This window comes from Rhinopithecus bieti, unplaced genomic scaffold (genome assembly GCF_001698545.2).
Source record: "Rhinopithecus bieti isolate Rb0 unplaced genomic scaffold, ASM169854v2 scaffold_38691, whole genome shotgun sequence".
Lineage (NCBI taxonomy): Eukaryota > Metazoa > Chordata > Mammalia > Primates > Cercopithecidae > Rhinopithecus > Rhinopithecus bieti.
In genome coordinates this window covers 1566784-1588836 of record NW_016816690.1, presented here as the reverse complement: position 1 = coordinate 1588836, position 22053 = coordinate 1566784, and the positions used below count along the sequence as shown (strand labels likewise).

The window sequence follows — 22053 nt, the reverse complement described above, 5'->3', positions numbered from 1 at the left end:
CCCTGGAGGATGGATACTATGCTGTGTTCCTTTCTACCCACTCCAAACTTATACATACTAGCAGGTGCAGCATGTATTTTGTGTCTACCTCCCTCCACTTTATGAAGGAAGGGACCTTATCCATCACCAGCACCCAAAATAGGGCCTAGGCACAGCAGGCAGTCATGAAATATTTCTCAACTGTTAAGCAAATGAATATGTTTTCTGACTTGAACAAAGCTTTTTACCCCAGGCCGGGTTATTGGAGGTTGATGTTGGAGTTTCCAGTTAACCAGAGGCTTGACTCAGTATGAGCAAACAGATTTGGGCATTCATCTAAAGGTGGCAGGGAGTTTGTCACACTAGTTCCTAGTAGAAACAGAAAATGTACCACGCTATGTGAAAACAGGAATAAAAGATGAGAGTGACAGAACTGAACATACGCTAGCAGCCTTTAAAAATTTTTTTTTTTGTAAAAAAAAAGTAACTTAGGCCGGGCATGGTGGCTCACGCCTGTAATCCTAGCACTTTGGGAGGCGAGGCAGGCAGATCACCTGAGGTCAGGAGTTCGAGACCAGTCTGCCCAACATGGTGAAACCCCGTCTCTATTAAAAATACAAAAATTAGCCGGGCGTGGTGGTACACGTCTGTTAAGTCCCAGTTACTCGGGGGGCTGAGGCAGGAGAATCGCTTGAACCTCGGGAGGTGGAGGTTGCAGTGAGCTGAGATCGCACCACTATACTCCAGTTTGGGCGACATAGCAAGACTCTGTCTCCAGAAGAAAAAAAGTAACTTCCCTTTTACTATTGTCTCTATCCTCTACTCTATCGTGCGTGGGGCAGTGGAGGGGGCAGTCTTCGTTCGAGACGGATCCATTTCACACTCTGTCCCATTCATTTTGGGGGAGACTTTTCTCCCTTCTTCCCTTTTGGACTCTTTCTGGAGGGCTGACATTACCAGAGCCTCGGCACTTGGGCTGTTTGCTATCTTTTCCCACCGATCTGTCCAAACTACTTTATTCATTCAGGGATTATAACTGGCCACATTACAGAATGAGAAGGTAGAAGGTAGAAGGTAGAAGAGGAGGAGGGGTGTCGTTTGTTTCTTGCCTTTCTGCATGAGCTGCCTCTTAGCTGTCAATGAAGGAACAAAGCACGGAGGGGGGCATGAAGATAGGGACTGAGCAGGGCAGAGACAGCACTCCCAACCTACTCACATTGCCCTGTGGGCCTGAGCTAGTTCTGCCAAGTTTTGATCAAAAGGTCACCTTTGAAATGGCTAAAATTAAGCTTTTAAAAAATGTTCTAATGAGAAGGGCTTGAATCCAAAAAGAAAGAAAAAGAATGAACGAACGAATGAAAGAGAGAAAGAAAAGAAAGAGAGAGAGAGAGAGAGGAAGAGAAGATAGAATCTCTGTAATTCGTGAGATTTAACAATCAGAGGGACCTCAACATTCCCTTGTGGAGGCCAAGGAGGATGAGGCTTGGAGGCTCTGTTACCCTTGCTAACCTGAATCACAGTCCCTAGGCTTTTCACATAAAAGGTGGAGCTTTTGTCTTCCTTGGCCAGTCCCCTCATCCTACTACCTCTGCCTGCCCCAAAATGAGCTGCCCAAGCTCTTTAATTGGCACTGGTCTGACACTTTGGGGAGGAGGCCAGAGACCAGAGTGATGCCCTCACAGTCCCCATCAGAATCCCACCTCTGCCCACCCGCCCCCAGGACCAATCTGGACTTTACCTGAGCCTGAAGGAGCAGGCAGGAAAACTGGCGAAGCCAGGAGGAAAAGGGCCTTTATTTCCATACATCGGGTAAACAGGGGAGAGCACAGTCCAGTGAGTACAAACCAATTGCAGGAGAGAAGAGGGGTGGCAGATGGGAGCAGCACCAGGCACTGCCCTTGGGCTCCCAAGTCTGGTGGAGTTGTTAGGGATAACCTTTTTAGGGTGGGGGATGGGACCTCCAGACCACATGGTGTTGTGTCTGGGATAAGTGTGTGGGGGCAGGGAGGTTGGAAGAAGAAGAATGACATGGGCTCAGGACACAGAGTGAGGACTCATGTCTAATGACCACTGGCCAAAACTTCCATCTTCAGTTTTTCTGATGACAAGCCCTCAACCCCAAGTCTTCCCTCTCAAGTTGAGTTTATGGTCCAGGCTACCTGGACAGAGCAGGAGGGAGGCAGTGCTTGGATCAGCCCTGAACTGCTGTGGTTGGAATGAGTTTATCTTAATTAAATAGGTCATTGCACATAACACGCTGAGACAAAGAGGGTAGGGTGGGGGCTGGAGGTGCGGATGGTCCACACGCACACTTGTTTGTACAGGCTTGCTCAACCCAGCCCAGCAGTACCAGAGAGCCCCTCCTGACCTCATTCTTAAGAACCTGGACCCGGCTCTGCTCACCAGTGTCTCCAGCTGCACAGAGAAAGGACTGCTCTCTCAAGGGTGAAGATGGAGATGACATTCCCGAGTCATTCTTGGGAGCCCCAGCTACCACTGCAGTCCCCTCCCACTCTCAGGGATGCAGCTGTGATGGAGAGGTTGGGTATTTAAATTAAAAACTAGAAAGACAGCAGGCACCAAGAAGAGAGCCCCCACCCCACACGAGAGGGAAGGCATTGCTGCTCCTCCCCCAATCCTCCCCATGGACCCAGCAACCTAGAGTGTCCCAGTAGGCAACCTGTCCACCGTCCCTGAGCAGGGAGCTGAGAGGGAGGTCAATGTGCTGTCGCCATGCAATGCCAGGCCACCTGCCATTGTCCACGGTGGCCCAGGGTAGAAGCCAAGAATCTGGCATTTTGAGGCAGAGAGGAGCAAAAAGTTCTCTTCAGAAACTCCTCTTTCCCCCACCTCTTCCACGTGGAGACATCAGACACCCAGACACCCATAGCCTGGAAAGTCCCCCTGACAGAAGGAGGTCAGGGTGTTTCCCATGCAGATCAGCAGTCGGGTGGGGGAGACCGGTGCCCCACCACTTCCTGGGAGTGGTGCCCAGGCAGCCACAGGCCGTGGGGTGAAAGGGCTGCGAACTACTCCCCTGGGCTATGCGTTAGTCTCCGTCAGCTTGGCCTCTGTGTCGCTGTCACTCAGATAGCTGTGGGAGTATCGGGGTCTGGAGGTGTTGTCGAGAGGGTCGTGCTCATCATCTGACCGGTCAGGGGCAAGGGACTTCCAGTAGCTGGTGGGGCTGCAGGGAAAGAGGGATAAGGTTAGGGACAAATGACACTCCTCCATTAAGCACCCACGCCTTTGGTTCTGGAGGCCCACAAAGCTGCGTCAGAGCACTCCCCAAAAGCCAAACATTGTGAAGTAAAAACCTTCCTTGGCTTACTTGGAAGATACTCAAAGCGGTAAGAGGAGGGCGACTCTGGAAGCTTTTAAAGCTCCGAGGAAAGGGATGCTGAGAGCAGTGAGTCTTGGACTCAAGCGTGCATAAGAATCTGATGCAGGCTCCTGGGCCTTTCCTCTTAGAAACCTTGAATCGCTGGCTCCTGGGTACAACCCAGGAATTCTGCATTTTCAGTCCTTCCCCAGAAGGCTCTGAAGCAGGCAGTCCATGAACCACATTGGCCTAGAGACTGGAGGTCTGGTGATTACAACTTGTCTAGGGTAGGGACTCTCTTAGGCGAGTGATTCCTAAAAAGATTCCTTCTGAGAAGGAGGCCCTTTCCCCGTCAAATACTCCCGAATCTGAACCCTTTCCCCTGAGGCCTGTGAGAACTTTTACCTTTGACCATGCCATCATCTACTAACAAGAAATGGAGGCTCAGGAAAGAGAGGCTGGGAAGACCTGTTTTAGGGTGGCCCAAGGGGAAAAGCCCCTTTCTTGGTACAATAACATAACTCAGAGTCTTCATCAGGCCACTGGCTCTGGAGGCCTCCAGCTATCCCGGATGTGAAGAGGCCTCTTCCCCCGGATGGAGCAGGATCACGGCACTGAACAGGGAAGAGGGGGCCTCATCTCACAGCTCCATTCACCTTCTCTTTTCTCCCAAAGCCTTGGGACCACCTTCCCCTACTCCTCCTGCCTCCACTGCCTCTGTCAGTTCAAGTGCACTCTCGTTTCAACACCACTGGAGAAAACACAGCCCAGTGTGGCTCCTCTCCTACTGGTGCCCCACACTGAGTATGGTCCCTGGAGCTGCAGCCCTGCCTCCAGATCCTAGGGTTCCAACTTGGGCAAGCAGGAGTTCCATGTTCCCTGCTGCCTATAATTCTGACTTAAGAAAATGAAAAGGGCCCTTTGTTTACTAGCCCTTTTAAAGTTCTAACCCCAAACCAAAAGAGGAGGAGTCAAGGTTCTGCAGAAAGAACCTCCTTCTTAGCTTTTCCCAAGGTGGCAGTGAGAGATGCAGAGGGCAAGATTTGGTCACTGAGCACTCCTCTGCGTAAGACACAGCCTAGGCATGTGAGATGGGCTATCTTATTGTTCACAATAACCCTATGAAATATTACGAGGAAGCCAGTAAAAAAAGATGAAAGGATCTTCCTCAAGGCCACACAGCCAGTATGTAAACTTGAATCTGGGACTCTTAGACCTCAAAGACTTTGGACGACTTCACCCTGCCAGCCACTCGATTGGATGATCTGATGGGAAAAAAAAACACACACCAGACCAAACCTGAATTCTCCTGCTGGCTTGGGCAAGAGCCCAGGGGTTGTATGAAGAGATGTCGGTCTCTATCCCTGGGGGAAAGGAAGAGGCTGATAGAATACATGTTCAATTATGCAAAATGGTTCAGGAATGGGGCAGTCTGGTTAATACTTATCGTATTTCTCATGAATGAATTACCATTTTTAAAGGAATCAGGATAGCACAAAACACATTTAATACAAACTAGACTGAACATAAATGAGTCTTACTTTGATAGGCCAAAGTATAGGCCTATCAAAGTCAGGACAAAATTATAAAGCTCACTGATGACTGTGTAACATAGAAAAAAATTGGGGTTATTTTAGCTTTGGGGTTGTTTGAATTCTAAATTAGTGGGAGCCTGGTTTGGTTCTCATTTTTTACATAAAATTTCTGGGCACTCAGGGCTATGTTCTGCCGTTAGGCTAACGAGTGCCTGGCTCTGTGGAAAGACAGTGGGGTTACTTTGTGAGCAGAGGAGGGTGAGACAGATGCCAGGGCTGGAATCCAGATGCAAATGAGAGGCTGCTGGCGAGCTCCGAGGTGCTGTAAATTGCTGAATCAGGGCCCTCTGGTCCTTTCCATTGCCTCACCTCTTTTTAAGGTGGGGGTTCCACTCCCCAAGCCCACATTCCTGTGCCAGGTAGGCAGACACCTGGATAAATGACAGCCAAGTTTCCATACTGTTTCATCAAGACGCTGGGCAGTGGCAGAGGCTGCTGGGGAGGTGGTAAACTCCATGTCTCTCTCTGCCTTGGGCTGCGGACACATGAGATTGCCCTTGCCTGTAGCTTGGGTGATCGTTAGCCATTCTTAGTGGCTTCCACTGCTCCAGCCATCAGGGAGTCAACAGCAGGCAGCTGCCCCCCTCTCCAGGGCAAGATTCAGGGTTGGCAATTTGAACATTTTAACCAAATTGTTTAAAAAAGCCTTCCTCCCCACAAGCCAGTGCCTCCTGCTCAGCACTGTCACAAACAATTTGGTACATAAGCTAATTCCTGCCAGGCAAGCCCAGAGCGGCAGCTCCCCTCCCTTGAATGTGCTATGGAAGCTGCGTTTCTGTTGTAAATTCTTGCTGGTCCTCATCAACAGATGGGAAGCTAAGAGACTGCTCCATCCCATGCCCCCACCCCAAAGCCAGTTGATGCTGAGTGCCACCGAGTTTCTCCCTCCCCAGGCCTTCTCCCTCTGGCTCCGTGTTGGTTGACTAGGTTCTAGCTTGGTGCCACTCTACCAACACTGAATCCAATCCTCCTTGGAGGGGGTGGTATACAGGGCATCACGACGACTACAGCTTTCCTGGTGGAAAAGAGGAACTATGCTCGTGGCTGGTGGAAGAAACAGGCTTTTGGTCTTTTTGTTCTTGCTGGTTGTGGGGTCAAGGGAGATGGTGGGCTGACGGCATTGGGGTCTGAAATCTGCCAGCTGCCAGTCAGTGTGGGATGGCCCGGCTTTAGGCCCATGTCCATCTGGGGGTAGAGACGCAGTGTGCAAAAAGGCCTGGCCCTCTTTGCTTTCCAAACCTCTCTCCTGGGTCTATCAGCTGACTTCCTGCCCTAGGGGTGTAGGGCACTTAGCAGGGCTGCTAAGAGGAAGGCTGAGATGCCTGATCAAATATTTTGACTCGTCTTTTTTTTTGTTTTGAGATGGAGTCTCGCTCTGTCGCCCAGGCTGGAGTGCAGTGGTGCGATCTTGGTTCATTGCAACCTCCGAGCTTCCCGGGTTCAAGCGATTCTCCTGCCTCTGCCTCCGCCTCCCAAGTAGCTGGGACTATAGACGTGTGCCACCACGCCCGGCTAATTCTTGTATTTTTAGTAGAGACAGGATTTCACCATCTTGGCCGGGCTGGTCTCAACTCCTGACCTCAAGTGATCCATCTGCCTCGGCCTCCCAAAGTGCTGGGATTACAGGTGTGAACAACCGCACTCGGCCAACTCTTGTCTTACTATGGAGCCAACACTGGTTCCCTAGTACAACAGAGATGCTTCCTGTTCCTCCCGGAGCACCCAGTAACCATCTGCTGCATGGGGGAAGTGACAGAGCAGGGCTGAGCCATTCCACTTGCTCCATTCCTTAAAAGGTCTTACATCAGTCCCTTTTGGTATAATCCATTCAAAGTCAGCCTAGGTGTCCAGCTACTCACAGCACAAGCATGCGACAGGTGTGTTAGTTCATGCATCTGGGAGACAAATGCCTGTGCCCCAGGGGGCTGCACTCGGGGGTCATACCTCCTGGGAAGCAGCAAGCTTGCCCTGGGAGGGCACCATGCTGAAAACAGCTTCACATAAGCAGGGTGATCTAAAATGTCACCACCCACCAGGGAAACTGGCAACAATGGGATTCCAGTGAGTCAGGCTCTGCCCTTCTTCCACAGTGGGGGTGTGGGCATAAAGGGCCTAACTGCTAGATCTCCCTCCTCACAGGGAGAAGAGCTGGGGGAGGCAGGAGAGCCAGGAGGGGGCTGTCACTCAGCAGCTGCTAATTTCTATTCATTAGAACCTTACAAGATGAGTAGAACTGAGGTGACGCCCATGTGTGGGCCTTTGGTGGGAGGGCTGGGGAAAGAGCCAGGCATCTCCTGGGTCTACTGTAGGGTGTGGCGCTGTGTGGGCTGTAGCCCTGGGAGCCTTGTACTCCTCGGCTTGAGATCTACGCCAGAGAGGAAGGTAGCTTTGAGGGGGCAGGGTGGGGGAGGGAGAGCTAAACAAAAGGCCCAATAATAGCTTAGGGCCACTGATGTGCACCAACCACAGCTGCGGTGTCAGCTTGGGACCTTTCCTGGCCCCCAGCCTGTTGGGGCGATGAACGAAAGCTCCTGAATGGGTGCTGCTGGGCACACACAGTAAACTTGTTGCCCACGTGCTCTGCACTGGCTGCGTGGAGGAGTAGGTAAGGACAAGAGTGTTGGAGCTGGGCAGACCCCATTCAGACCCTGGCAACAACCCTTCCCAGCTGTGCGTGACCAAATGGCAAGTGACTTAACCTCTCCAAGCCTCAGCTTCATCTTCTATGAAACTCAGACCTTTGTTATGGAGTTACTGTGAGGGATAAGTGACTTAAGTGTGGAAGGTATTAAGGACAGTCCCTGGTTCAGGGTCTTGTAAGTGAGAGCTATGACATCACCAGCGAGTTCGGCTGACGGGGCTCAGGGCTCAGGATGACTGACCAGCTTGGCTGGCCCCTGCATCAAGGCAGCCAGGAGGCTCTCCGAGGCCAGGCATACCCGAGAGGAATGAGGGTGGGCCCTAAGGTGGCGGCCTGTGGGACGGGGAGCATGTTAGTTCACACCGGGTGGGGCATGCCATGCTGAACCCAGGCCAGGTGCCACCTACTGCGCTAGTCGCTCTCGGGCCGGTACAGGTACCGCATCATCAGACTGTCCACCTCCTTCTTGCGCTTCTTTTCCTCCTTCCTCGACAGCTGGTGCGTCTGCCCAGTCTCTTCACTTTCTGCAGCTGGGCCCTTCTTCACACTGGAGCGGCTGTGGCTGGAGACGGTCGAGCCGCTGGATGACGACGAGGAGGACTCAGACTCCGTCTCCGTTCTCTTTCTTCTCGACTTAGACTTCTTGCTCTTCCGAGAGCGCCCCTTCTTCCGCCTCTTGTGCTCCGAGGAAGCTTCGGAGCTGGAGCTGGAGCTGGAGCTGGAGCTGCTCCTTCTGCTCCTTCGCCGGCTCCGGCTCTTCCGGCCGCTGCGGGACCGGGACACATCAGCAGCAGAGGCGGAGCGGCGGATGCTGGCAGCTCGCTCTGGGGGGTCCAGTTGGGCGCTCCGGGCACTTTGGATGCTCTTCCTGTCATCCTCCTCGGAGTCGGGCTCCAGGCTGCTCCGCTGGAACGGAACAGGCTTGTAGCTCAAGACCTCGTTGATGGCAGCCTCCAGGTCTGGGTCCAGGTACGAGTGACGGCTGACGGAGCGGACGCTGGAGCTGGGAGGCTCATCCATGGCCGAGGCAGAGCTGCGTGGCCGGGGTGGCACCGACAGACTGCGTGCCAGCGACGGGTGGCTGTACTGCGAGCAGGCCTCGCTCAGGGCCACACTGGCTCCGTCGTCCCATTCCTCTAGGCAGCTCCGGCCCAGGGACAGGCGGGAATCAGGGCTCTGCCGGCCTAGGCCAGAGGCCCGGCTCAGGGAAGGGCTGAGCGTCCTGGACAGGCTGTCGAGCCGGGAGGTGCTGCGGCGGGAACCGGGCGAGCCCGACAGCGAGAAACTCAGGGAAGAGCCAGCCCTGTCCTCGCCAGAGCCCCGCCGCGTGGCCGAGGAGGCCCGGCTGACGGGTGCAGAGACGGTGGAGTCCCGGCTGAAGTCGGAGCCCCACCGCTTCTCCAGCCCCCGGCCAGCGCGCCCCCCAGTCCCCGAGAGGACAGAGCCACACTCCTCCGGCTCCTCAGACTTCCTGCCCGGGCCTGGCTCCTCCCTGGGGACCCCACGGGCCTTCCTAGGGGGCCTCTCTGGGGAGGCCGCCCGCTCGCTGAGGGAGGTGAAGAGCGAATCCGCATCCCCGGTGCCCCCAATGGAGTCCTTCAGGGTGAGCCGCTTCCGATAGCTCAGGGAGCTCACCACCGAGGACGGCCTCTCCTCCACCCCTGAGGCCTCCTTAGAGAGGCTGTTGAGGGCCGTTCCGAGGGAGGGTGCGAGAACCAGCCGTGGATGAGGGCAGCAGGGAGAGAGGGAGGTTGAGAGAGAGAGAGAGAGGAACAAGCATTAAACCCAGAGAATAAAGACACAGGGGGAGGGAGGCAAAAGGAGGAGAAAACGGCAGCAGCCCTGGCAAAGTGGTGGTGAGAGCGTCGGAGGAAATGAAGCAAAATAATTTGCGTCAGTGAAAATAGCTTCATGGAGAATGTCATGTAAATTAGACTATTGTTCTATTTCATCACTTTTCCCCCTCTAAACGTTTAGTTCAATTTATTTCATTGTCAACTACCTGGAGCCTCGTGCCACTCCGTGGTGAACCAAGGCAGTGGGGCGGGGAAGCCGGCATTATCCGCAATAACAAAACGTTGTTTGGCCGAATAAATTAAACCAATTGGGGGGGCTGCTGGGTGCTTCTGGTGAGGGGCCAGGCTTGGGAAAGGGGCCTTGGGGGAGCTGGAGAAGGGAGGGAGAGACGTTACTTTTTCAACCCAGTCTACCTGCTGTCTCTGGGAGAGGATGGGGAAGGGTGTGTCCTGGAGGATCAGGATGGGCTTGAGTTGGGGGTCGGGATTCTATGTTGTGGGGGGAGCAGGGATATGGCTTTGTGGGGTGGCTGGGGTGGGGTGAGGGCTGTTCTTTCTCCCTGCTGCCACACTGGCCAGTAGGAAAGAGATGGGGAAAGGGAAGCTCTGGATTCTAGGGGTAGCTGTCTGTATGATCAGAGGACTACGACTGGCTAGAAAACAGGGGAGCACATTCCCCCAGTGGATGGGTATCAGGAGGAAAGAAGTGGGGGCAGTGAAGAGATTAGAGGAAGGAGAGAATGGGCAGAAAAAGACAGAAATGTGCCTGTAGCTGGGTCAAGAATCAGTGGAAGTGGTGCCTCTTCTGCTGTTATTCATGGTAAGACGTCAGAGATCCAGAGCTGGCCAGGGCTGTGGGATCAAGAGTCCCCTGTGCCCCATCCCAGTCTTGATTCCAAGGGTCTGAACTATCAGGAAGCTTGATCAACATTTGTTGAATGAATAAGCGAAGGTGACATTTAACCTACACCAAACCAAAGCCTGGAGCCTAATGGGAAAACATTACCTGGGAAAAATAAGGGCAACACAGCCCTGGCTAAGAAGAAACTAAGCCTCTTCCTGTGCCCACGCACACGCCAGGAGCATGCCCGGGCTGCAGTCACAAATGCCAGGCAAGAGATGCAGGCCTGCCCTCATGAGATCCAGGCGCTACTTGTCCATTCCTTGTGGCATGAGATGGCTTTTCCTCCCAGCTCAAGGCTATATGCTCACCTGGAACTCTTTAAGCTGCCATCATCAGAAGCTGCCTTGGAAGGTCCCTTGTTTTTCGACAACCAGGACTTGACCCCGTCGACCCGGTCCTCCAGCTCCGAGTCCACATCCGAGTCTCCCTCACTGTAGGGATGAGGAGCAGAAAGGTAGGCAAGGCCAGGCAAGGGATGGGCACCTGCTGCCCATGAGGGGAGCAGAGGGGGGTGCAGGGGGTATCTTGGGCAGGGGGGATGTGGGCAGCATGCGCGTCGGTGAGTCAGGGGGAGAACGAGAGAGGTTAGACAGAGCACACTATTCACAAGGAGCCTGTCCCCACTCAGCAGCCACACTGTGTGACAACCACCAAGAAGACCCTGAGGAGCATGGAGGCAGCTCCCAAGCCAGTTATCTGTGACAGGCCACTGTTCAGCTGACCAATCCAAGGAGAATGACTTAAAGACCATCCACTCGTCAATTTCAACTAAATGGCTCTGAGCTAAAAAGAGGAGCCCTGGGTCCTTCAGTGACTCCTTGAGGCCTACTCTGCTGTGTCTTTTCTGCCATTCTTCAGATTGTGGCCATAGCTGCTGTCAATTTCCATGCCTTTGTTACAAGAGCTGGGCTGCCAGCCACAGAACAGGAGAAGAGAAGGGCTTCGTAGGATTTGGAGTTAGCTTGAACCTGGAGGTCTCCTTAGCGGATGGCAGCACCAACCTGGGCTCTAGGTTAAGGAGGCACAGGCCATATCGCAGATCCATCCTGTGGCTTCTCTGGCTTTTAAGAAACAAAGGAAAAGGGGTGGGGGGCATCGGCATTTCCAGAGGGACTAGCAACAGTTTCAGTATCTAAATTGTCTCTGGAGACCCAGTTGGGCTCAGAAAGTCCCAGACCAGAGCCCTGTCACTCAAGGTCTCCTCTTCCGTCCTCAGGTAGCCCCCAGCCCTTGCTCACAAGTGCTTCACCTGGCAGAGCTGACCTTAGCACTTGCAAGAAAGCCCAGAGGAGTCCAATTCTGAGGCTGGAGTCATGGCCCTCCCTTCATGAAGCAGCTGGGCTTGGAGATAGCTTCTGAGTTAAGATTGCCTCTAAAATTCTGCAGACTGTCTGCTCACCAAGTTGCCCTGCTATGTATAGGCTAGGCTTTCTCCTTGATATAAATTTCCTTTCCTCTTTGTCAACAGGAATGGCTCCATTCCTGAATTATGTTCTTAAATAAATAGCCACACAGACATGTGCACACACGTACATACATATGAAACCAGCAGACTGTTCTGGGGACCGTGAGAGAGTCCAACTCACGGAGAGGGGAATAAAGAGGCATTATTTTATGGGCTTCCATCAAATACAGAATTATAACAAAGACGAGGCCGGCTGATGCCCCGGGTAAACAGGAGTTTAGCAGACAGCCTCGAAACTGCTAATGCAAGCCCTGTGCCTGTCCGAGCCTGGCAGATTTACTGTGGTGCATGGGCCCCATGGAACGCCAATACCACCTGATTTATACACCCGTGCAAAAAACCTCCCTCTCTAGCTTCAGAGCCTATAATTTATCACCACCGTTCATAACCATATTGATTGCCTTTAGAAAGGAGGTGCTGTATGCATTGCAAAATCTATGTCTACACGTTAAAAGCGTTTCTGTGTAAATCTCCCTTAATACTGTGCTGTTTACTGCTTTCATTAAGGTTATAGCAATAACAACTGTATCTCTAAGTAAATCGAAACATTATTTTTCTGCCCGCCTTAGTGCGCTGGGCTCAATAACTTGGAGCTGGGGCCCAGAGCTGCTGAGGAAGGAGCCACACCACCTCTCTGCCATCAGCCAGAACCTGGTTAGAGCCGCATGTCCCCATGCGTCTACGTGAGCGCACACCGGTGTGCGCGTGTGTGCATGTGCGGTGTACCTGTGTGTATGCGTGCCTCGCAGTGGTTTAGAATATGATCTTAAATGCGCATTTTATCAGCCCTTGAAGCTCTTACCACCCAAGGATGGCAGGGTTGAAACACACAGGGGATAGACAGTTGTGGGCTCAGAATACGAATTTTCCTCCTCACATTCAGAGCAGTGGATGGGTTGCAAAGCTGGCCTGCCTGCCCTTGCCTTCCCTTTAGTTGCAAGCATCTAGAAGATGGTCTTTTCCTTAAATAATCAGGCCCGTAAACAAACTCCAGGGGCAGGCAGGCTCAGGGGGCAGTTGAAATTTTAAATGGTCGGAATTAAACTTTGCGTCAAATACAATTTATGTCCGGGCTCATGTGCTATTAGTTAACTGGGAGCCGAATCGCGGGGGAACAAACAAACGGAGACAGAATGGCGGGGGATATTAATTGTGTGTGACAACCAGGCTCCAGCGGCCCTCTATCACTGTTACACACTATTACATTTATCATTAGCTCTCACGGAGTCCTGTGCGCTGCCACCAGCCCATCCTGGCCAGGGGAGGGGGCCCACCAGGCAAGAGAGAGTGGGGGAAGAAATCCAATGCCATGCTAAAAAAACAACCTCCAAAAAACAACCCTGTCGAACTTGACGGAGGATCAGCCCGGCTCTGCCTGAAGGCCTGCACATCTGCATCTGCTGTCCGGCTCCCACCCAGATAGTGGGAAAAGAGAGGGCTGGATTTCCTGGGCTTCCCGCCACCTGACAGACAGCATCAGCACAAGCGCCCGCCCGCCGGAGCCTCCCTCTGCCCACGGTGCCGCAGGGAGTAAAGTAAACACATCTGGCTGTGTTCCCTTCCCCCGCCACGGCGAGCAGCCCATGATTAGCTGCCTGAATGCTTTCTCCAAACAAGAAACTGGGAGATGCCCCTCACCTTCTACCCTTGTCTGCCAAGAGAAGGTGGTGGAACTTTAAAGATGAAACATGCCCGCTTCTTTCAGGCAGCTCAGGCTCCCAAGGAGCCCAAGGATGTGGACAGATCCAGCCCAAACAGATTTTTCTCCCAGAGAAATAGGCCAGGGAGGTGGCCACACTTGGTTTTTAAGGGAGGAAAGTGCTGGAGCTCAGGAAGGTAAACTTCTCGAATAGGCTGCACTTTCCTTTCTGCAGGAGCCCCCAATCCTGCCCACCAAGGGTGCACGGGCCAGCCCCAGCCTTCTGGGGAGCACACCTCATTGCCCGCTCCCTGCCTCCCCCAAGGATAGAGTCAGTGTGTTAGCATTAGAGAACAGTGAGGCAGGAGTGTGGGGAGGCTGTATCCACATGCTGCGTGCAGCGGCCCCGGGGTGGGAGCCAGTGTTAGGGGTGGTTAGACACCCGCGAGGACAGGCAGAGAGCACATGCGCTCCAGTCCTCACAGTTTATTCTTTCTTTTCTGATACTTTGTCACCATGTCCTGCAAACTGGAAATGGAAGGAAGATGGTGGGCAAGGGGTCCAGAGGAAACAGATGAAATCAATAGGCAACCCCAAGGTGGACCCCTTAGCTGAGGACCTCTCTTCCCTCAGCAAGAGCCAGCTCTGGCTGGCTGAGACCAGGTAGGGGGGGTTGCGTGATAGCACTGTCCTCAAAACCTGATCTGGGCTGCCCCTGGCACCTCTCCCCTGCCCCAAAGCAGCAGGCTCCCTGCGCGGCCCCAGACCTGCCTGCAGAAAGCAGGCAGGTCTAGGGTCTGCCTAGGGCAGCCTTGGGAGCTTCTCCATGGCCTGGCGCCACCCCACACTGCCGGCCTTCCTTCTTCGTGACTGTCTCCTCTGCCTGAGACTACAAATCTCTTTCTCTCCAGACCATTCCCTGGGTGGGTTTTATGAGAAAATCTCTGGCATAGTAACAAGGCACCACAGCCTTTAAATCTCTGCCCTCCCCAGAGTGGGGCAGGCACCATCGGAAATGCAGCTAAACAGGGGAATAACTCATCTTGAGCGGGCAGAGCTGGAGGGCCTGGTCCTGGGGAGGGGAGACTGCCTGGGGGGCCTCAATCAGGGTGCACCTGTCTCACCCTCTGCCCCTGCAGGACAGGCTGTGCTGGGGTCTGGCAGTAAAGGGAGGGTGGGTTGGTGGCTCGCTCATGGGGAGGCAGAGGTTGCAACTGTTCTACCTGGTGGCCTGGTTCCAGAGGCAGTCAAGAGGGCCTCCGTGCTGGCTGCAGATGCCCCAGAGGCCACCTCTCACCTGTTGATGAGGTCCTCATTCTCATCACTCTCCATCTCATCCTCGATGGCGGCCTGCAGGTCCCCGATGCGCTTGAATGCCAGCTTTAGGTCAGCCTGCAGGCTCTGGTTAGCAGCCTCCAGGCTTTCTAGATCCATCTCCTAGGAGGAAGGGGGCAGCCCAGTTTGCAGGAGGGCTAGCTTCTTCCCCAGATGACCAGAAAAAGCCTGCTTCAAGTCCTTCCCGGTCATGGGGGCGCTACCCAAGGGCTGACACAGGCTTCCAGAGCCTTTTCCGCTGTGCTGCTGCTGGGCTGTGGGGGCCAAGCCTCACCTGAGGAAGCCTCCTGTGCCATTGGCTCCCTGGTCTGCCCTCTTGGTATGCTCCTCCTCCCTCTCATTCTCTGACTCATGCGCAGTTTCTTTGCACCCTATCCCCAACCAGGCCAGAGTGAGCAGAGTGAGGCGCACACTCAACAGCTCGTCAGGGGGCTGCCATGTGGGCCCTGTGGGGAACAGGAGGGCATTACCAGTTCATGCTTCTTGCGGCTTGCCTCGGCCTCCTTCCTGGCAAGCTCGCCCATCTCCTCCTTGGTGTCCCGGAGCTGCCTCTGTAGCCGCTTGTTCTGTTCCTTCTCCCGGTTCTCGGCTGCAATGCGCTGATCCCGCTCCTCAGTAAGCTTCTCCATGTTTTCCTTGAGCCGGCTAGCCAGGCTCTGGACAGGCAGTTGGGGAAGAAAGACACAGCACGTAGGCCCATCAGTCAGGCAGAGGGAGGGTGTGGCAGAGCTCTGGGTCAAGAGGCCTGGGGTCAAGCTCTGGCTCCACCATTCATTGGCTACCTGGGCAAGCAATCCTGAGGCTTCCCTTGCTTTTCTGTAAAACGGGGGGAGAATAACACCTACCCCCCAGGCGTCTTCTGAGGATGAATAAGGTAATGAATGTGAATGCACTTTGAAAGATGAAAGGTGCTATTATCATTATTACTACACCAAGACTGAAGGAGTGTTCCGGGTACAGGTTGGTGGGCCTGTCGGTATTGACACTGCATGTAGAGGCCTCTCAGGTCAGCAGGGCTTCCCGCAGGGACTCTGAACCCAGAAGCCCCAAAAGCTAGATCCTGTGCTCAGAGGTAAATGGATTTGCTGGAGTTCTGGATTAGGAGAGACTAAACAATCATCAGATTCCAAGCAGAGAGCATCTCTCTAAGCCTAATGAATCTCCTGCCAGACAGTGGGATGCTGAGCAAAAAATGATCTGGAGAGAGGGGCTGAATTCACAAGCAGACCCCGCATCTGCTTATGATCCTGGTTCTACCTCTGACTGGGCCTCCAGCCTCTATGTCCCTAAAATAACAGAGCCAGGCTGCAGGATTGGGCCATTTGTGTTTAACATCCTATGAGTCTAAACCACAAAACTCTCCGAGCAGAAGGGAACCTGACGGATAGAGGTGCGGGAAGGGACTAGGCCCAAGAGAAAAGGAGACAAGTCCTGTGGGCCTGTCCTGTGTCCACCAGACCAATGGCCTCTTCTGTCCCTTGATAGCTTTGTGACCTTAGGCAACCTACATAACCCTTCCTATATGTAAAATGGGGATCAAAATATTATTAGCCAGCCTGGGGTTGGGGTGGGCAGAAAATAAATTCTTAAGTTTCCCCTAACTCTCTCCAGCTCTCCTGAGGACTGTGACCCCGCCTTGGGAGGGTCAGTTGTGCTCTCTTCCTGTGTCCAGGTTATTAATGCCCTCTAGACGCCCACCTGTTTCTATCCCTACCTAAGTGCCTGCTCCATGGACTGCGAGTTGATGGAGGAGGTGACAGGGCTGCCCCTCACCAACCACACTTACCAACACAGGGCCCAGACAGAACTGACGGTGCGGAGACAAAGGCTTATAAACTCAAAGAGAATTTAAAAATAAGGCGAGAGGGGTGTAAACCCAGGAGATAATCCTTTCTGCCTCTCTCTTGCTATCTGCTCTGCCAGAGATGGAAGGGGCTGGCCTATACTGGCTTTGGGAGACCAAAAGAAAAAGGATTGGTCCAGCGTGGTGGCTCATGCCTGCAATGCCAACACTTTGGGAGGCTGAGGCAGGCGGATTGCTTGAGCCCAGAAGTTCGAGACCAGTCTGGGCAACAAGGCAAAACCCTGTCTCTGCAAAAAGTACAGAAATTAGCCAGGCATGGTGGCACATACCTGTGGTCCCAGTTACACAGGAGGCTGAGGCAGGAGGATGGGAGGATTGCTTGAGCCCAGGAGGTCAAGGCTACAGTGAGCCATGATTGTGTCACTGCACTACAGCCTGGGCAACAGAGCAAGACCCGATCTCAAAAAAATAAAAAAGAAGAAGAAGAAGAGAGAATGAACTTTATAATAAAGGGAGAGGAGAATGGGATGGGAAAAGGGTAAGAAAGAGAAGTAAGATTGGGGAGAGGAAAAAATATCTCACGCCTGTAATCCCAGCACTTTGGGAGGCCGAGGCGGGCAGATCATGAGGTCAGGAGATCAAGACCATCCTGGCCAACATGGTCAGTAGAAACCCTGTCTCTACTAAAATACAATTTTTAAAATGCGTGTGCTTGTAGTACCAGTTACTCGGGAGGCTGAGGCAGGGGAATCGACTGAACTTGGGAGATGGAGGTTGCGGTGAGCCAAGATCGCACCACTGCACTCCAGCCTGGCAACAGAGTGAGACTCCATCTCAAATAAAAAAAAGAAAAAGGAAAGGAGAAGAAAGAATAGAGTCATAATCAAGAAAAAGGAAGAGAGAGAGAGAGAAAGCAGAGGCAGGAGGGCAGAAGAAGTGAGGAAGACAGGGAATGAAGCAGGGAAGGGGAAAGGAGGAGAGAGAGGGCAGATGAGAGAACAGACTCCAGCCTGCACAGAAGTGGCACCATCCGCTGCATATTTATGACCCTGCCAGAGAACCGGTTGAGGGGAACAGGCGGGGGGAGCTCGTGGTGGAGGAAAATATGAAGACGAAGAGCTAAGCTGCTCTGGTCCCTTGGCAGAAAGCAAGTACGGAAACAGAATGTAAAGCAGGCGGGCTCCACGGTACCCAGAGAGCAGGCCAGGCGGAGCGGGAGAGAAGCACCTGCCCGTCAGCTGGCCTGGCAACGAGGCACAGGCCTCTGAGGAGTGTCCGGGGGCCTGCCCAGCCCTGCTGAGCATGCGTGGCTCCAGCGCTGGCACAGCTCTGCCCTGTTTGGTGCGGCCCGGGAGAAGCGGGAACCCACCTCCAGCCGTTTCACTTGCGTCCTTTCAAACTCCAGGCGTGTCTCCAGCTCCCGTATCTTAGCTTCCTGCCTGCTCACCAGGGACTTGTCCACCATGGACTGCTCCAGGAACTCCACCTGGCTCTGGAGGGCTTGTAGCTAGAGGTGGAGGACAAGAAGAGAAGAAAGAACTGAGCCCAGAAAGTGAGGAGGATACATCTGGGGCAGGCAATATCACCATAGTGACCAGAAGGCGGGAGGGGTAGGGAGGGATGCACCTGGGAGGAAAGAGAATGGAGCCCTGGGCCAGAGGCCTCCCCCATCTGCCCTAGCGCTTGGCACAGATTTTGCCCTTCAGAGAGAAAGGAGAAAGCTATGGACTTTCTTAGAGAGGGAATAGAGATGGGAAATGAGGCAGGGGAAGCCCAAATGTCTGCTATGGTGACATGGCTCCAAGCCTAGCCCTTGCTCCTAGTTTACGCTGCTCTGTGGATTACTGATGGCAGAGAAAAGCGTCTTCTAAACTGTGAACTTGGGGGTTCCTCCCACACGTAGTGATCCTGGCACTCTCTCTCTCCCGAGGGAGCCCCTGGTCCTCACCTTCTCCTGCAGCTCCTGCTTCTCTTTGTTGGCCTCTTCTAGCTGAGCTTGGAGATCATTTATCTGAGCCAGGTCCCGGGAAGCCTGGGAAAGGGGTGAGAGCATCAGAAGCAGGATCCCCCATAAACATTCAGCCAGCCCAGCCCAGCTGGAACACCAGGGGACCGAGGTTCCCACTCCATCACCTCCCAGAACAAGCGGCTGTGTGGGGGACCCACGGGGAGGACCAGAAGGATGATGGCGGTGCAGAGTGTGAGGGGCACTCCTGGCAGGGGTACCTGAGCCACCGCAGCCTTGTGCTTTTTCATCAATTCGTTCATGTCTTCCTGATCCTCCTCCAGCCGGTTCTGGATTTCATTCTTCTCACGCTGAAGGCGGCTCAGCTGCTCCTCCAGCTGGACAGAGGCAAAGACATATCACAGGGCCTCAGGCCCAGTGTGCCTGTGGGCTCCAGCTGCCTCCAATGGTGGGGTCATTGTAGAGATGATAATGGGCTGAGCCTGCCCGCTGGGGTGGGTCCCAGGACCAGTGATGCTCAGGGAGCTGCCTGTCCTGCTCCGGACCAGGGAGATGAGGGAAAGGGCTGTGTGCAATACAGGCAGACCCCGGGCCTCTGAGCTGAATGACAGCTGCTTCCTGGCAGCTCCTTTGAGGCTAATGAGAAGGCAGAAAAGGTCTGCCCAGAACAAATGACCCATCATCCTGGCACTATCAGTCCAGGCCCTGACCTGCGTGTACTCTGCCCCCTTCAGGCCCCAGGGAAGGACCCCTCAAGTCTGCGAAGGTCTCCTGGCTTAGACTCTCATTTCCCCTGGGACTGCCCAGTCCCTGGGCATCCAGCCCCCACAGCCAGTCCCCTCCTTGGGGGAGGGGAAGAGCGATCCAACAGCAGCTTCAGGAAATGAATGAATCTATTAGCCTGTAATTCCAAACCAAAATGACTGTGTTGGCTCCTTCTCTGCCCCATCCATCTTGTTACTGGGCTGTGGGGAGCTGGGGAAGCCTCCGCCAAGAAATTTATTAACTCAGATTTAAATAAAATGGTAATTTTATAACAACCTTTTTTAACACAATTAAGGAATTTGAATTACTCACCTGAAAACTGCTGAGGAGCACAAATGCCATGGGGATAAATCAAGCCCGTGAGATTGGCATCTCTCAGCAGCTAGGTGACTAGCTCAGGGGCCATGAAGCCACCAGCCCAGCCCAGCCTCCTCCCCTGCCCCATTCCCTGCCCAAGGAGGTATTGGTGGCCACATCCCAGTAATGAATTCTCTGCCGATGGATGGGCCGTGGGAGAGGTGGGGAATTAAAAAGGAGGCATTAAATAAGAGCTCTAATTAGCTGCCGCTTGGGCTTGTCAGTGGGCTGGGCAGGGGGAAGGGGAGGGAAGCCAAGCCATCCTGTCCTCTTATCAGTGCTTCTGCTAATCTCTAGGCACCTGTTTACGTCCCTCAGCCACATTAGATGCCTTTATTTATGGTGTTGGGGCCTGCGGCCAAGCTCCCGCAGGCAGGTGGTTAAACAAGGAGATGGGCCCTTGCTGGCTCCCTCTTCTGCCCGCTCCTCCCCGAGGCCTCTGCTCAGGGTGAGGAGACACAGAGCAGGGGGGCCTGCTCTTCCTGCAGCAAGTCCTGGCAATGAAAGGACCCATCACAAGTCCTGACGTGGAGGAACCTGTCTGGGGTGAAGGGAGCCACAGAGGCAGCTCTATTCTGCCTCAGCCCCCTGAGCTCTGCCCCGGGCACCCTGGCCCCTCACCACTGTCTTGGCTTTGGCGATGTCATCAATCTGCAGGTGCAGGTCTTCGATCTCTACCTCCATTGCTTTCCGTGCTTTCACAGCTGCCGCACAGGTGAACTCTGACTCCTCCAGCTGGACAGAGACCACCCCCGCCCCGGGGAGAGATGTCAGTCATTCCCTGGGGGCAGGAGGGCTGTACAGGGAAGAGTGAGCCCAGATGCCCTCCTTCTCCTCCTCCATTCACTTCAGACCCCAGGGCCATGGCTGTGTGGTGATGCATGCATGGGCATCTCCTCCCGTGACAGGGCTGGTGGGCACCAGGCCCCATCCACACCACCCTGGGCTGGGCGGTGAGACAGTAAGGCACACGCAGGGCCTGGGGAGTCTAGCTGCTACATGTGGCTCTCCCCTCTATCCTGTCACTTTCCTTCCCAAGGACTCACGAGCCACTGAGAGGAGTGAGAGAGAGAGAAAGAGAATGGAAAAGGTAAGCTCTGTTGCGCCTGGATCAGCCGTGTGCTCTCTGGGGATACCTGGTTCTTAAGCTGGGCGATCTCTCGCTTGCTGGGAGCGCTGTTCTTCAGGTGGTCCAGCATGAGCTGGGCATCCGCCAGCAGGGCCTTGGTGCGCTTCAGGTCCTTCCGCAGCCGCTTCTCTGACTCAAAGTCCCGCCGGTTCACCTGGGTGGGCACCAGCAGTTGGGGTTCTGGGCTCCACACAGGGCCTCCTCCTATCTTACCCAAGCCCACTCCTCACCACGTCCTCATTATCAGTGTCCCCATAAGGATCCTGGAAGAGCCAGGATCATGCCAACCAGTGATAAAGGGCTGGGTGTGCCAATGTATAGTGATGCCTCCATCGAGGGATGATGATGGGCTCTTTGCAGCACCCCCATCCCCCTGACAGCTCTGTTCCCGGCTCCCCATCCCTAGGATCCCCACTCCTCAGGCTGCATGGGCAGGTAGCTGGTCAGGCTTGGTGGGTGGAGCGTCCCCTGACCTGGTCGCTGAGGGTGGCGAGCTTGCCCTCCAGCTCCCGCTTCTCTCGCAGCACCTTCTGCTTGTCCTCATACTCTTCCTCCAGCTGAACCTCCATCTGTTTTAACTGGAATACCGTGGGGACAGAGACCCATCCATCCCTTTAATACCTGGTGCCAACCAGGCCCCTTTGGTTCTGGGTTCCCCACTCCGGGAAAACAGTGGGGCAGGCCTGAGCACAGTGATGTTGGCGGAGGGGTCAGAACCTAAATTTCAGGTTTGTAGGGTTTCAAAGCAGCCTGGGAGGGTGAGGAGGGATGGCAGGCCACATGCGGTGGGGCTAGCCAAGACAGAATAGGACACCTCGCCGCACAGTGGAGACCTATCCAGCCAGGCTGGCTGACTGCAGGCAGCATCAGTATAGCGCAGCACAGCAGGGGCACAGGGGGCTGCCCCTGGCACAGAAAGCAGGGAGCGTTAGTTCCTCAGGGGCTCAAGCTTCTCTACAGACTCTGAGCCAATACATCCCTGCCAATGCCAGGATCCCGAGAGGCACTTCCTGGCCCAGAATGACAATGGAAGACAATGTGGCTGAGGTAGGGAGGCAGAAAGCCCCTTACTTTAAAGCGGCGATGGGAAAAGGTGTTTACGCTAGACAGGTAAGTACTCAGATACCTTACCTTCTTCTGACACGACTGCCGGGCCTCCTCCACCTCCTCATCCCGACTCTCCATCTCCTTAGAATGGGTCTGTCTCATCCGCTCCATCTCCATCTCCAGTCGCAGCTTGGCCTGGAGGTGGTTGGAGTAGGGTCTGGGTTCCCTCCCCAGCAATGCCCACCCCCTTCCCACCTGTGTGTGGCTCTCCCTAGGCTCACGGGCTGAGAATGTCCACCAGCCAGTTCC

At 54.3% G+C, this 22053-nt stretch overlaps 2 protein-coding genes across 13 annotated transcripts in view; both read right to left on the bottom strand.

Annotated features, from left to right (window-relative positions):
• Window positions 1–1752: 1752 nt before the first annotated feature.
• LOC108517289 (TGFB1-induced anti-apoptotic factor 1) lies at window positions 1753–2471 on the bottom strand. The gene is given in 2 exon segments (XM_017855120.1): window positions 1753–2211; window positions 2213–2471. Coding segments are annotated over 2 exon segments (351 nt in total). The 5' UTR covers window positions 2444–2471; the 3' UTR covers window positions 1753–2091.
• A 550-nt stretch (window positions 2472–3021) lies between these two features.
• The window catches only part of MYO18A (myosin XVIIIA), a 105171-nt gene continuing 86139 nt past the window's right edge, over window positions 3022–22053 (bottom strand). For 8 of the 12 annotated variants that reach the window (XM_017855107.1, XM_017855108.1, XM_017855109.1 and 5 more), the window contains 13 exons: window positions 21829–21939; window positions 21171–21275; window positions 20705–20851; window positions 20190–20303; window positions 18707–18823; window positions 18429–18512; window positions 17850–17987; window positions 15147–15332; window positions 14639–14778; window positions 13825–13869; window positions 10546–10668; window positions 7945–9218; window positions 3076–3166 (listed from right to left, as the gene is read on the bottom strand). In XM_017855107.1, coding sequence (XP_017710596.1) covers window positions 7949–9218; window positions 10546–10668; window positions 13825–13869; window positions 14639–14778; window positions 15147–15332; window positions 17850–17987; window positions 18429–18512; window positions 18707–18823; window positions 20190–20303; window positions 20705–20851; window positions 21171–21275; window positions 21829–21939 — 2580 coding nt within the window. In that variant the 3' untranslated portion in view covers window positions 3076–3166; window positions 7945–7948. Of the gene's footprint in view, window positions 3167–7944; window positions 9219–10545; window positions 10669–13824; window positions 13870–14638; window positions 14779–15146; window positions 15333–17849; window positions 17988–18428; window positions 18513–18706; window positions 18824–20189; window positions 20304–20704; window positions 20852–21170; window positions 21276–21828; window positions 21940–22053 lie in introns of all 12 variants that reach the window. The other 4 variants (XM_017855112.1, XM_017855118.1, XM_017855119.1 and 1 more) reach the window with 2 other exon arrangements.